Below are 14738 nucleotides of genomic sequence, written 5' to 3' on the forward strand. Positions count from 1 at the left end.
GCAGCGGAAATCTCCACTCATATTCTCCTTTCCTATTTTGTTTTTAATAAAATAAAAGCACTTTCCTAATTATTGTCCTAGAAAGAAGAAAGATGTTTTGGCAATCTTCAGCTTAAGTCAAAGCAAATGTGAGGCTTATTTGGGAGATAAGGATGGGAGTGTGCAGATTCAGGGTGCTGTCTCTGGGTTAGAGGTGAGATTCTTATCCAGCATTGTATAAAGTTTTTTTGCGTTTCCAGTTGTGTGCTGTTAAACTCAAGTGAGAGATCAGGCAGCTACCCTGAAGCTCTGGTGTACATTTCAAGCTTCACAAAATCCGAAATCAGGACAATGTCTTCATTCTTGTAAATAGCCTCTTGTTCTCATGCTTTTGTGTGTGTGTGTGATGGCGAAATGTATGAAAAAATGTCGATATTGGCAATTTCCTGTTAAAAAAACCACTGCCACAAAACAACCCACAGCTTTGCTGGAATATTTATGCTGGCTGTTCAGGAGCTGGCATATTCTGATTAATGTTTACATCCTAGCCCTCTGAGTTTTAATATATTATCTGATGTTGGGGACCTTAATTTCTTCCAAGAGCTGCCTTGAGGATAAATTTGGGGGCACATGCTGGCAGTAAGGTGGGCACCAAGCTCAAAGTAGACAGTGCCACCTGCCTTTATATCTGCCACTCCTTACCCCGTGGGCCTAGCCAGGATTTATGTTGGGGAGGGGGCAGGCTTCATGTTAGTAGGGGCAGAACCTCAGTTCGTTAAGTATTTTTTTTTATTATTGATTTACTTGCTGGGGGGTGGACAGCTGCCCCTCTGCTCTCCCTTGGCTTTGCTCATGCCTTAACCCCCTCCTCCCTCCCGGCTATCCACATGAAATTAGGCTGAGGACCACATACAGTCCTTGCACTACAGGTTCCCAACCCTGAAATAAAAAACCATTAAAACTGCATACTGTAATATACAACAGCATACAGAACACACTTACCTTGGAAGTAAGTCCCATTGAACACACCCCCATGTGTAGGATTGTACAGTTTGTCTATATAGGTTACAGAGTAGCTTGAATGAAAAAAAGCTGCACTGCCTTTTCTTTCAGTGGTCCGTTATCTACAACAAAATGCAGCATTTCAGGACATTTTACATGACCAAGCAAGATGAATTCCCTTTTGAATCATGTTGTTTGATTAAGTCTGTCGCTTTATTGCCATGGTCAGGTGTGACTGTTTCTGCTTCCTGATTCGGACAGATTGCTATAACAACAGATTTCACAATGTGCCGTTGTTAATTTCTAAGATAAACGTACGTTCTCAAGCCACTGATCACAAAACTCTGCCTTCTGTTCGCAGAAGGGAGGGGCCATTGTTTAAGACTGGCAAAGAAAACACGCTTTGCCCATGCTCAGAAGTGTCCTTGCTTTCAATATGGTATGATGACTACATTTTTCTAGGGCTGAAGCCTGATGAGCTTGGCTCAAATGCAGCCTTGCCAAAATGATGGGGCAAACCCCAGCATATAACTTAATATTTCTGCAAGTATATATTCATCAGCTTTCACTGTCCATAAACATTCCTTTCTTGACACACATTTTTGCTCATTTCTCAGGGAAAAAGAGATCTCAGAAGACAAACATGTTATTCTATATGTTTGAATTCTGTGGGAAGGTTTACTAAAGAACATCTGTGACTGTTGCTCTTTTTTTTCTTTCCTTTTTTCTTTTTTGTTGCAGCGTGCACCTGTCTCTGCTCAATAAATATGCTTAACTGTATTGCAAAGCACATTAATCCCCTTATAAGCAAAGTCAAACAATTTCCTATCAGACCAGCCAGAGCTTTGACAGCAACTTTTCTCCAGTTTGCATTACATTTTAAAATTGCAGTGAGCAGGGGGGACAGTGTTTGGGAGATTACTTTCAGAGATATGGAAAGAGCTAGAATGGGAACATACCATGCACTCGAATTACTACTATCCATACTTAGGAGAACTTACACCAAGCAAATCTGAGTGACAGCTTCTCACAAATTTTACACCATGAATATCATCTTAAAGTACAGTGGTACCTCGGTTTAAGTACACAATTGCTTCCAGAAGTCTGTACTTAACCTGAAGTGTACTTAACCTGAAGTGAACTTTCCCATTGAAAGTAATTGAAAGTGGATTAATCCGTTCCAGACGGTCAGCGGAGTACTTAAACTGAAGCGTACTTAACCTGAAGCAAACTTTCCCATTGAAAGTAATGGAAAGTGGATTAATCCGTTCCAGACGGGTCCACGGAGTACTCAACCTGAAGCATACTTAACCTGAAGTATGAGTGTAATTGGTTCTGGAAGTCCGTACTTAACCTGAAGCGTACTTAACCTGAAGCAAACTTTCCCATTGAAAGTAATGGAAAGTGGATTAATCCGTTCCAGACGGGTCCACAGAGTACTTAAACTGAAAGTACTCAAACCGAAGCGTACTTAAACCGAGGTATGACTGTATTCCGTCTAAGCTAGACCAATCTGTCAGTTTCCCAATTTTTCAATCTTAAAATAAGCTTTCCACATTGGTTTGTGAATGTTCTTTTTAAAAGTCGGCATGAAAATCAACACACATTTGTGCATTTTTCTTAATCTACACATTTTTGCTAGGAATTTCCCCCAATTTTTGTATATTATTTTCATGAATATATGCACTTTCCCCTAACAGATGTTGTTTGGTTGGAGAACTGCATGCCAAAATTTGGAGAAGTCTGAATTGTGTATGCACACGAAAGCTTATACCCAGAACAAACTTAGTTGGTCTCTGAGGTGCTACTGGACAATTTTTTAATTTATATCAGCTGCATTTGGGTTTGTGTACAGTATTGGTTTGGGAAATATGAGTTCAATTAAACGGCTCCTTTGAACAGAAGCAAGCAACATCCGATACCTATCTGAGGTTTTTTCAGAATAGCATTTTCTTTATTTATTTTAAAAAATTTAAACTGTGACGCGTTCAATAATAGATTTCATGGTGGCATGCAAATAAATTTAAAACTACAAATGTGTTACAATACAAACCAAAAATATGATAAAATTAAGAGAGGTGAAACATGAAACCAGCTAAAACTAAATTCCCTGGCAAATAAAAAGGCTTTAACAGTGCAGTACAAAGGATACACTAAATGTCTCGGGTTCAACAATCCCCAGCATCTCCAGGTAGGATTTAGAAAGACGCCTGTCTGTGTATAACACTGAGCTCTTTTGACCAATGGTTTGGCTCTGTAGAAGGCAGCTTCCCCGCACATCACAGAGAGGGCTATTCAAAACCTTTGTCTCTGGTCACGCAGTAACCTAAATCCCGTGCTTCTTGCACATGTGCAAGAATTGAGGTTGGAAACTTACACCACCACCCCTTGGCGCTTCCTCAAAAGAAGAGACAAATACCCTCCGAGTGGAGAAGCTTTTGACTGTGGGATCCTAGCCAGCGTTCAACTGCTCAGGTGGAGCTGTTCAGCTGCTGCTTTGCCATTTCAGGCCTGTGGGTTCTGGTAGGCCTCAGCCTTTCCTGTCGTTTATTTTTGTTTCTCCCAAGAATGAGAAGATAAGGAAGCGATTGTCTTGGTGCAGCACACCAGAATCCTGTGGGGATGTGTTCAATAGGAATGCTGCTGTGCACTGCCAGGACGTTGCAGAGACACATTATATCGGGGTGTGGAATTCCTTAGCCTGGCACAGGACGACACACGCTCTGTTCTTGCAGTCTGATCTCCAATGGAGAGGAGGGCTGGGAGATACCTTGCTGCCTTGGAAGAGTCCTGGCTTCCCCTCAGACCTGGATTGAACATACAGTGGTACCTCGGTTTATGAACACAATTGGTTCCGGAAGTCTGTTCATAAACTGAAGCGTTCATAAACTGAAGCGAACTTTCCCATTGAAAGTAATGGAAAGTGGATTAATCCGTTCCAGACGGGTCTGCGGAGTACTCAACCTGAAGCGTACTTAACCCAAAGCATGGGTGCAATTGGTTCCGGAAGTCTGTTCATAAACTGAAGCGAACTTTCCCATGGAAAGTAATGGACAGTGAATTAATCTGTTCCAGATGGGTCCACGGAGTTCATAAAACGAAAATTCATAAACCGAGGTGTTCATAAACCGAGGTTCCACTGTATTGCACTGTTCGGAGAATGACACTGCAAGCATGGGGGGGGCACATACCCGAATTGAAAGAGCCCATTTCCTCTGCTTGAATAAGTCCTCTCTTTTAAGGGTTGCCTGGTCCAAGTATGGTTGTCAAGATGAAGAATTACAGAGTGTAGACCCATGAAACTGATGGGCATGACTGAACTCGGGTCATAAGTCATGTCCATCAGTTTCATGGGTCTACTCTGTGACTCTTCATCTTGACAACCAGACCAGGTCACCTTAACCTGAGGGGATACAACCCAAAGGCAGGAGAGCAGGTTACTGGAATGTGGCCGGCAACCGTTGGTTTGGGGACAGGAGACTAAGCAGGCACACAAGCACCATGCTGAGATACACTGTACTTCTATTTACATTATAGTAATGGCTCGTCCTCCGTTTGAATCCTCTTGGGTTTTGTGGCGGCGCATTAAGTGGCCACCCTATGCGACAAGTTAGATAAAATGTAAGGAAGCAGAACCTGATCAGCAGGCTAGAACAATGTACAAGGAAGAGGAAACACTGGACATAATTGTGTGGGAATAGGAGGGCGTTCGGTGGGGGCTTTTCATGCATTCTTGGGTTGCAGTTAACCATCTCTTTGTGCTGTGACCTGTGTGGGTTGCCCATACTTTAAAGTGATAGTAGCATTGATCATCAACTTTACATAGGAAGTCAGGCCATTGGTCTGTCTTTCTAGCTCAGCATTGGTGACAGAGCAGTGGCTGTCCAGGGTTTCAGACACGAGTCCCTTCTGGCCTGGCCTGGAGATGCTGGGGATTGCAAGCAAATCAGGTGCTTAACCACTGAGCTACAGCCCATTCCCAACAATTCCCCCCCCCCCCGAATGATCATCTGTGATCTTCCCAGGCATATATTAATCAGCTGAAGAAGACAGTCCACAAATTGTCAACAGAAGGTTTTTTTCAACATCTGCTGGGTGGACAGCAATTCCAACCAGTTTTCAGAGTGGGAAAATGGCTATTGACTTCATATTTCTTCTTTCCATGTTTTGATTGCTGTGCTCTCTCTCCTTCTGTGGTCTGCCTGAGAGAGAAGTGACTATCATATGAGGCAGGAGTGAGGCCTGTGGCATTTCAGATCTTGCTGAACTACAACATCCTTGATCATTGGCTATGTTGCCTAAGGCTGATGGGAGCTCGAGTTCCATCTGGAAGACGACTGATCAGATGGAAAAGAAGAACCCACAATCTTTTCCTTAATAGGGAATGCCTTGAGTGGGCTGCTTCTGGGGTTGGATTGGAGAAGAAGTGTTTGAGAAGCAGCTCAGTTCAGAGGAGACTGCTTGAATAGTGTGTCCTAGTAAACTCCCAAGTCCAAGTAATACTTGTGTCACACCTGCAGTTAATTTGTACATAAAACCTGTTATATATTACAATATTTTATATGCCAATGGCCATAGTTAGCTTTATATATTGGAGAAACGTCTGAAGGAAAACTACCCTTTAACCCTTTTACGGTATATGAGCTGATGCTGATGTAACATCTATCCTCCAAGTATCCATTGAAGAATATGCATTAACAAGGTTGTACAGGTGGCGCTGTGGTTAAACCACTGAGCCTAGGACTTGCTGATCAGAAGGTTGGCGGTTTGAATCCCTGTGACGGGGTGAGCTCCCGTTGCTTGGTCCCAGCTCCTGCCAACCTAGCAGTTCGAAAGCATGTCAAAATGCAAATAGATAAATAGGAACCACTACAGCGGGAAGGTAAACGGCGTTTCCATGTGCTGCTCTGGTTTGCCAGAAGCGGCTTTGTCATGCTGGCCACATGACCTGGAAGCTATACGCCGGCTCCCTCGGCCAATAATGCGAGATGAGCGCGCAACCCCAGACTTGGTCACGACTGGACCTAATGGTCAGGGGTCCCTTTACCTTTACCTTTATCATAGTAGTAGTAGTAGTAATTTATTTATACCCCACTCATCTGGCTGGGTCGCCCCAGCAACTTTGGGCAGCTTCCAAAACATATAAAAACATAACAAAACATTAAACATTAATAGCAACAATCTGATCCAATATAAAAAGTCACAATAACAACGAATCTCATGCTCACCTTTTTTGGCCAAATTACGTTGCTAAAATTAAGGTGCACATTAGATTCGATGGCACATTTACATTCGCCAGCAAATACTTTTTTTGGTTTCAAGGTTCCGAAAATTGAGGTGCGCATTAGATTTGATGGCGAATACATGGATTTCCCAGGGATCCTCCAGGGATCCATACCGTGGAGGAAAAGTACCGTATATGAAGCCTACTTTGCAAGCAGCCAGAAAACCAGACAAAGGAATACTGTACAGTACTTCTTCTACTGTTGTCCCTCCCTTTGGGTCATCTTTCCATCTGCAACTGCGGTTAGGAACACACCCTGTGTCAAAACCACCCACCTGTCCTAAAATAGTAAACAGTCACTAACAATGCACTATTATGCATCTCTATTCAGAAGTAAGTCCCATTTAGTTCCATGGGACATGCTCCCAGGGAAGTGTTTACTGGACTGCAGCCCCAGAGGCCCCTGGAAATGAAGAATGATTGTTAGCACATGTGGCAGGGTCCAGCTGCTCTCCTGCATCTCCATTACCTTCTTGTGTTCTGCAAGAATATCGTAACATTCTCGCAATACAGCTGCATTGCAAAAGCAGTGACTCATTTAAAAAATGCAGCAAACAGGCACAGAGACTCAAGCTGCAAGCGTTGTACAGTAGTAGAAGTTTTGCCTTGACTGGACCATTATGGGATGTGCATGCATGCACAGCAGGTGATCCCAAGGCAACAAAGTCAATTCCTCTGTAGGTCACATGCATCGCTCAGGAATGATAAGAAACCCCCCAATCAGTACAGTTTAGAAAACTTAAGTTACACCATCATGTTTCAAAATGGTAAGGGTTGCCACATGTCCAGATTTTCCTGGACATTACCGAGATTTCAAAGGCAGAACTGGCAGAATTTCTGAAAGGTGGTGTTTTGTCAGTTGAAAAAATTGTGGGGTTTTTTTTGGCGTTTTGTAAAGAAAAGCTTAACAATTCTCAGGGTGTCCTGGTTTTTTTACTTTTTGAAATATGGCAACCCTAAAAATGGTGTCCAATTGTATCCAAACATAGGCAAAAAACTGCTCATCGATCTCAGGCACCATCATGCAAAATTTAGTTGCGATGTCTTACGCAGTTTCCAAATGCATAGGGAACAGGCGAAACAACAACTTTTCAAAATATATAGCTAGCTATAGACATGCACGCATGCACAGAACCCTATAGCGGCAAGCATGCGTTTTACACGAAGCGTAAGTTCTCATTCTCAGAAGCAGCACACGAGGACAACTATAATACAGTAATGGGTAGTATGGAGTTAAACATTGTCTGTAATGATTATGAGTTGGTGCTCCACCCTTTAGCTTGTTATGTGGTTGCTTTCATTTTCCCATCAAATTGTGTTAACCTGTTAATCCAGAGGTTTTCAACCTTTTTGAGCCATGGTTCCCTTGACCAACTACCTTCTTTCTGGGGCACCCCTGTGGGGCTCAGGAGCCCAGTTACATCACCCCTTGCTTGCAGAGCCTGCAGCCCCACAGCCTTTTTCAAACACCCTCCCTTGTGGAGTGTTCCCTCAGCCTCCTCTCCCCTCTCTGTGGGAGTCCTCCGGGCAGGTGCCACCACCGCTCCTGGTCTCTGAGCTCCCCTGCCCCGCCCCAAAGAGAGATGCCTCCTCATGCTGCCCCACAGGGGCCTAGGAAGAGGATTCCCCCATTTGCCTGGGGAATTTGTAGCCAGGGCTGCTGCAACAAACAGCCACACAAGCCTTTGGGAGGCAGAGACGCAAGAGGGCATCAGAGGAGGGAGGGGAGGGAAGAGGGTCAGAGGCCAGTGTTGCCCGCAGCACCCCTGACCATCATTCAAGGCACCCCAGGGTGCCACGGCACACTGGTTGAAAACCACTGTGTTAATCGATAAACAGTGCTCAGCCTCAGCACATGTTTACACAGCGAAGTAAGTAGTCCTTAGAAACTGTAGTCTAACTAACTGCAGTCTAACTGCAGTCTAACCCTACATCATGTCCATTACATGCGCAGTAATTAGTTATGTGTACATTTACAAAACAACAACAACAATGGCTTTTGTGGAGCATTATAAAGCCATGATTTTCTACAGTACAGGCATCCATACATAAAGGGTTTTCCACTGTGGCACAATCGCCATAAAAATAAAAAATAAAAACGCATATGGCAAGTCAAAGGGAGAAGGGGAGAGCCTCATTCCTTGAGTGGCTGGAGCTGGCAGGGATACCCATTTAAACCAAGATAACTTGCTTTGATTCCAAATAACATTGCAGAATTCACAGATACAGATGACGGTTATTTTTCCAGGGATTGTGAAACGACCCAAATTTGCACTGTGTGTGTGTGTGTGTGTGTTTTTATTTTCATTCAACTGCATTTCCCCCCATTATTTATTTATTCCTGAATGTGATTGAAATTCTTGCCTAATTAATTAAAAATATTCATAAACAGCAACAACCACCTGCATCCTTCCAGGATCCAGAGCACAAACTTGCCTGAAGTGTTGTTTGATGCTTTAAAAACCATCTGTTGACAGGACCCTTTGATTCATGGCAGAGCAGCTGAGGAAGGCATTTTGCTATCAGAAATTAATCTCTCTCTTTTTGTTAGTCACTGTAATACACACAACATATACATGTGCCCTTCTTTCTTACCCAGCTACTGGTATCTATCTTTACACACACTGTATTAAAAAAAAAAAAAACACCACCCAGACTCATGGGGTTACTGCAGCACTCCCTAACATCTATATCCCATCCCCCAAAACAGTGCCCAACATCACTCTACTGCTCTCTGAATTTGGATGCTACCTTTGATTATAAGCAGACACTATGCAGCTATTTTATATCTTTCCTCCTCCACTGCATACATAGCATTCTACAAAGAGAAAACCTGGCAGAGATGGGCTCTAGTAGTTAGTGCAGCAAATGTAGGACAGTGTGATCATGTACAGAACAAGCAGTGCCCAAAACGCTCTGCTTTGTCTCACTGGGCACTGATGCCCACATCATTGTTTTTTAAAAGTCCTTTTGCAGCCCCTAGCTTCCCCAAATACATTTTGCATGAACTTCTTCCTTTAGAGACATAGCAGCCGGCAGCAAATCCTTCGAAGTCTGTTTTGCGAAATAATCGCAGAAAATCCAAGTGCCAGGATGAGTTTTAAAGGAGCTGTACTAATTCTCCCTCCCCAATTTACCCGTGGCTCTTTCTTGCATTCTATATAGGGGTTGGAGGTGTGAGTGGGGATGAGCTATAACCCTCTAGATATTCCTGAACTACAACTCCCATCATCCCCGTGCTGGCTGGGGCTGATGTGAGCTGGAGTCCAACAACACCAAGGCTGCAGGTTTCGATTCCTGTATGGGGCAGTTGCATATTCCTGCCCTAGATGATCCTCAGGGTCCCTTCCAACCCTACAATAGATAAAGCAACAGATTCACTATTCCAGCTGTAGGAGATCAGAAGAAATGGCGGCCCAGAACGGTAACAGACACCAGTGCCTCTAGTAGTCCATGAAGGAAGCAAAATACCTATTCACTGGCTGTTCTTGCCTCCCCACCCTTACTCTTGGGGGTATTTTTATTACATATCCCACCTTTCTTCCAAGGAGTTGAAGGTGGCTCTCCCTCACAACCTGTGAGGTAGTTTAGGTGACCCAAGGTCTCCAAATGTACCTCATGGCTGAGTGGGGATTTGAACCCAGGTCTCCCAGGTCCTGGTCCAACACTCTAACCCAGGCATCCCCAAACTTTGGCCCTCCAGATGTTTTGGACTACAATTCCCACCATGCCTGACCACTGGTCCTGTTAGCTAGGGATCATGGGAGTTGTAGGCCAAAACATCTGGAGGACCGCAGTTTGGGGGTGCCTGCTCTAACCACTACACCACACCAGGGGGGCCAAGGTGACAGGCCTTTCCTGCTCCCTTAAATCTCACAAGCACCAGAGACTTGCCTTTAATTTGTACCAAAATAGGTTGCATGCCAACCTTGTGAGGATTTTTTTTTTAAAAAAAAGAGTACTATTGTAACAATATTTGGGACTCTTAATACGAACAGGTCTGCCTGTGCTCACCCACTTCACCTCCTCAGTCTGCTAGGGAGCGGGTGGTGCTGTGGTCTAAGACAGTGCTCCCCAACCTTTTTATCACCGCGGACCAGTCAACGTTTGATAATTTTACCGCGGCCCACTGAGGGGAGACGTTGATTGTTTATATTTTATTTAGATTGTTTTGATTTAATAATTTTAATTTAATTGTATTTAAATGTTCCTTGGGCAGCCCGGTACCAATTGATCCACGGACCGGTACCGGTCCATGGCCCGGGGGTTGAGGACCACTGGTCTAAGCCACTGAGCCTCTTGGGTTTGCCGATCAGAAGGTTGGCAGCAGGGCCGTCTCAAGCAGGTCGGGCGCCCTGGCGCTGAGGCACGAAGATCGCTCCGGCGCCCCTGCCCTCGCAGTGCGCAGCACGGCTTCCGCACGGCTTCCGCACGGCTTCGTTGCACAGCGCCCCCCATGCCGGCCCCACGCCACCAGGAGTGCACCTAGAGCCGGGCCTGGTTGGCAGTTCGAATCCGCGCGACAGGGTGAGCTCCCATTGCTCTGTCCCAGCTTCTGCCAACCTAGCAGTTCGAAAGTACACCAGTGCGAGCAGATAAATAGGTACCACTGTGGCGGGAAGGTAAACGGCGTTTCCATGTGCTCTGGTTTCTGTCACAGTGTTCAGTTGTGCCAGAAGCAGTTTAGTCATGCTGGCCACATGACCCGGAAAGTTGTCTGCGAACAAACGCCGGCTTCCTTGGCCTGAAATTGAGATGAGTGCCGCAACCCCATAGTTGCCTTTGACTGGACTTAACCGTCCAGGGGTCCTTTACCTTTGCTATTTGGACTAGCATGAATTGAAATTGAGACCAGCAAAATACTTAGATGGATAACACCTGGAAAAATCCTGCCTGTTCTCGTCAAGTCTGTCTTTGAGTGTGAGATACAGGATTATATAAACAAATAGTGGGATGCTTGCCCACTGTGCAGAGGTGAGCTGGGTGCAGAGATCTCTAAGGATGCACTGTGACCTCTGAATGACCAAAATAATAATATAAAAACCCAGGAATGTCAACCGGTTTTTCCACAGATTGACGTTTGCTTCAATTCAGCGGTAAAGAGACTGTTTTCCTGGAGGAAAGCGGTGGGGCAAACAGAAGACCATTTGGACCTGAGCCTAGAAAACACACAACAAGCAGAAAACCAACTAGACCCGCGCTTTCTAGGCGGGGGGCAAACAAAGTGTGAAGGAGCCCTCTAGGACTCAGCAGGGAGGAAGCAGGGCCGGTGCTAGGGGTTTTTGCGCCCTAGGCGAGATCACCTTCTGCCCCCCCCGGGCGTCTGCCTCCTCCCTGTAGGCCTGGCCCAGCCTTCACCCCCTTCCCTTCCCAGCGCCCCTCCCGCTTACCTGCGACGTTGACAGCTGGGTTGCTCTGGCCACCCTCGGGCTTCAGCCACGGACCCCCGGGTGCAACAGCAGCTGCTCCCGCCTGTCCAAGAAGTAGAGCGCGGCGCCGGCACCTGGGGCTGCTCTCGCCCCACATGTCCTCCACATGCTGCTGCCCTCGGCGCTCTGGGCACACCTGGGCTGCATCGGCGCCGCTGCTGCCACCCACCCTGGACGTGGGTAGGTGGCATTGGGGCACAGCGGTCGCGCGGCAGAGCGAGTCCTGCGAAGCCAGCAGCGCTTCCTGTCGTGCCAGCGCCCCCTCCATTTTGGTGCCCTAGGCAACTGCCTAGATCGCCTTAATGGACGCACCGGCCTTGGGAGGAAGATGGGGACAAAGCAAGAATCAGCTTCCACCTACTGTTGGTCTCTTGGCCTTCCACCCCACCAGCGTTGCTGAGCACTAGCTACCATTGCTGTCAAGCTGCTAAAAGACAGGCCTGGAGTCACAGAAACACAACAGTGATCAAGGAGGGAGCTTCTTGTGGAATGTGTGAAGAGCCCCCTTGCCTGCTGGGGTTAGTGGGTGGGAAAGGGAGAAAAACCCATCTTTCTTGGGCCATTTAGAAATAACTAAATATAATGGTTTCCCTTCTTCCATTGCTATTAATGCAAATAAACGTGACCCGCCTGGGGCCATGAGGAGGACTGCCAAGTCCATATTACCAAGCAAGGTCCTAAATCCCATTTTTATATAAACCCCTATTTAAAACCGAGGCTGGGATGGAAACTCTGACAGGACCAGAGCTCAAGTGGGGATGGTAGCAGCAGTTGACGCTCTAACAAAGCATTCCTTAGGTGATGATGTAACCGCTTGAACGGCAGCCTAAGCGAGTTTTGCTTGTGCCAGATATTTGGAGGAGTTATTAGGACTGGGCTTTATCCTTGTAATTGCCTGTGATTTATTGCCCCCCTTTTTAAAAAAAAATATGCACACACAAACCCTTCTCATTCCTGCGCTCACTCTGCGCCCTGGAACAGGCTATTTCTAGGCTCCAGAGCTGGCTATAAAAAGCATCCTCAGAGCTGTGGATCTACAGGGGTAGCAAACTAAGCTTCCCCCAGTTGCCTGACGTCGCGATTGACCATCCAGTTGCTCTTGCAGAACGGGGCATCTGCGGTGTGAAGTTCGGGTGAAGGGGAGGTGCATGGCAAGGCCGTTGGAAAGTGTGTTATGCACACCCCAGCGCTGTGCAGTTTGATGCCAGACACACTCCTTGTTTGTCAGTTCTTTAAGCCTCCTTCATGTTTTCCAGCTGTTCCTTCCCCTTGAGGGAGCGAGGGGCCCATTGTGCTCCTTGCTCTGCAAAGGTGGAGGCGTGGAGTCTGGAACGCCAGCTGCAAGGATGCAAAGCAGAAAGCTAGGTAGGAGGAGGAGGAGGAAGGTCCATAAATCTCAAGGGAGTGGGGTGGGTGTTATGATCTACAGTATGTGCATTCCGAGACCTGCGGGGATCTTTCTTTTAACTCTCTCTGCTTCATCGTGTGTGTAGGCAGCAGCAAAGAGGTGTGTCCGAGGCCACAGCAAGATCTTCCCTGTTCACACCTTCAGACAGCTGGTTCATTGGGGTGAATCGAGGCCCCATCAACCTTTTGCCACAGTGGCGTGTTCTCATGCTAAGAGAAATTAAGCCTGGCAGTGGATTGTGAAACATCCCTCAATGCAGGAGCTGTTCCTGGCACATTAGGGCAGTCCTCTGGGAGGTGACCCAGGTGGTGCTGTGGGTTAAACCACTGAGCCTAGGGCTTGCTGATCAGAAGGTCAGCGGTTCGAATCCCTGTGACGGGGTGAGCTCCCGTTGCTTGGTCCCAGCTCCTGCCAACCTAGCAGTTCGAAAGCACGTCAAAATGCAAGTAGATAAATAGGAACCGCTACAGCGGGAAGGTAAACGGTGTTTCCATGTGCTGCTCTGGTTTGCCAGAAGTGGCTTTGTCATGCTGGCCACATGACCTGGAAGCTATACGCCAGCTCCCTCGGCCAATAATGCGAGATGAGCGCGCAACCCCAGAGTCGGTCACGACTGGACCTAATGGTCAGGGGTCCCTTTACCTTTACCTGGGAGGTGAGGAGTCATATATCTGCATGAGGAGCTGAGATTTTAATTGTGCTGCAGCTCCCGTTTCAAAGAATGGCTGAATTATTTTTGTGTCTCAGGAAACCAGGAGGAAATGTCCCAATACAGGCCAGCATAAAGGTCTCTCAGAAATGCATAGTTCTTTCCCGGTTTTGGTTCAGCATTCACAAATGGAGAAAAAAAAGAGAGAGTTGTGATCCTGTTTGTGTCTTTTCTACAGAAAAAGGTCAAAATTCAGCATGAAAGAGGACAGGCATCCTGTGAACTAAAGGCACTGAAGACAGAAAATGGTAAGATACCAAAAGACATAAATCATTTTGAAGCTTCTCCATTTTAAAATCAGTAATGTCTATTTTATTTTTTAAAGGTATATAATATACAGGGCTTTTTTCAGGGGGAACTCACAAGAACTCAGTTCCAGCACCCCTCAGATGAGCACCATTGCCATTATAAGGGATCAAAGGTGAGTTCGTGGTGAGTTCCAGCCAGTGCTATTTTTCTCGAAAAAGAGGTGCCAGAACTCACTATGAACACCTTCCTCATTTTCTTAGAATGGCAAAGGTGCCCACCTGAGAAGTGCTGGAACTGAGTTCTTGTGAGTTTCTTCCCCTGGATAAAACCCCTGGTTCCAGCACCTCTTTTTCTAGGAAAATAGCACTGGTAATATGTAAAGAGTCCCAACCATTCCTGGCCATGGATTCACGAGGGCAGGCATTGAACACATGAAAAGGTAATGATACGTACATCTAGCTGCAGAAACAAAGGCTTCAGAAATGGTTACTTATGAGTCCAGCCTTCAGTGGGTAAGTGCTTCCACCTGCTATGACAAGCAGCAAACTGAGGTGCTTATTCAGGAGTAGATCTTTTCCTGGTAGAACTTCCAGCTTGCCTTGATATGTAGTCTGGAGTCTGCTGACGGATGTGTACAGGCTGGACTGTTAACTGGCGAGTAGACTTGTTTTGGGTGGG

At 46.2% G+C, this 14738-nt stretch overlaps 2 protein-coding genes across 2 annotated transcripts in view; one reads left to right on the top strand and one right to left on the bottom strand.

Moving 5' to 3' along the window:
- GM2A (ganglioside GM2 activator) overlaps nt 1-1148 on the bottom strand; it is a 36008-nt gene extending 34860 nt beyond the window's left edge. Inside the window, exon 1 of the mRNA XM_060271630.1 lies at nt 982-1148. Coding sequence (XP_060127613.1) covers nt 982-1014 — 33 coding nt within the window. The 5' untranslated portion in view covers nt 1015-1148. The remainder of the gene's footprint in view (nt 1-981) is intronic.
- Nucleotides 1-14738, top strand: part of CCDC69 (coiled-coil domain containing 69) — a 32096-nt gene that overhangs the window by 1376 nt on the left and 15982 nt on the right. The window contains exon 2 of the mRNA XM_035105696.2: nt 13990-14059. Within this exon, the coding sequence (XP_034961587.2) occupies nt 13990-14059 (70 nt within the window). The remainder of the gene's footprint in view (nt 1-13989; nt 14060-14738) is intronic.

Source organism: Zootoca vivipara, chromosome 2, assembly GCF_963506605.1.
Source record: "Zootoca vivipara chromosome 2, rZooViv1.1, whole genome shotgun sequence".
Classification (NCBI taxonomy): domain Eukaryota; kingdom Metazoa; phylum Chordata; class Lepidosauria; order Squamata; family Lacertidae; genus Zootoca; species Zootoca vivipara.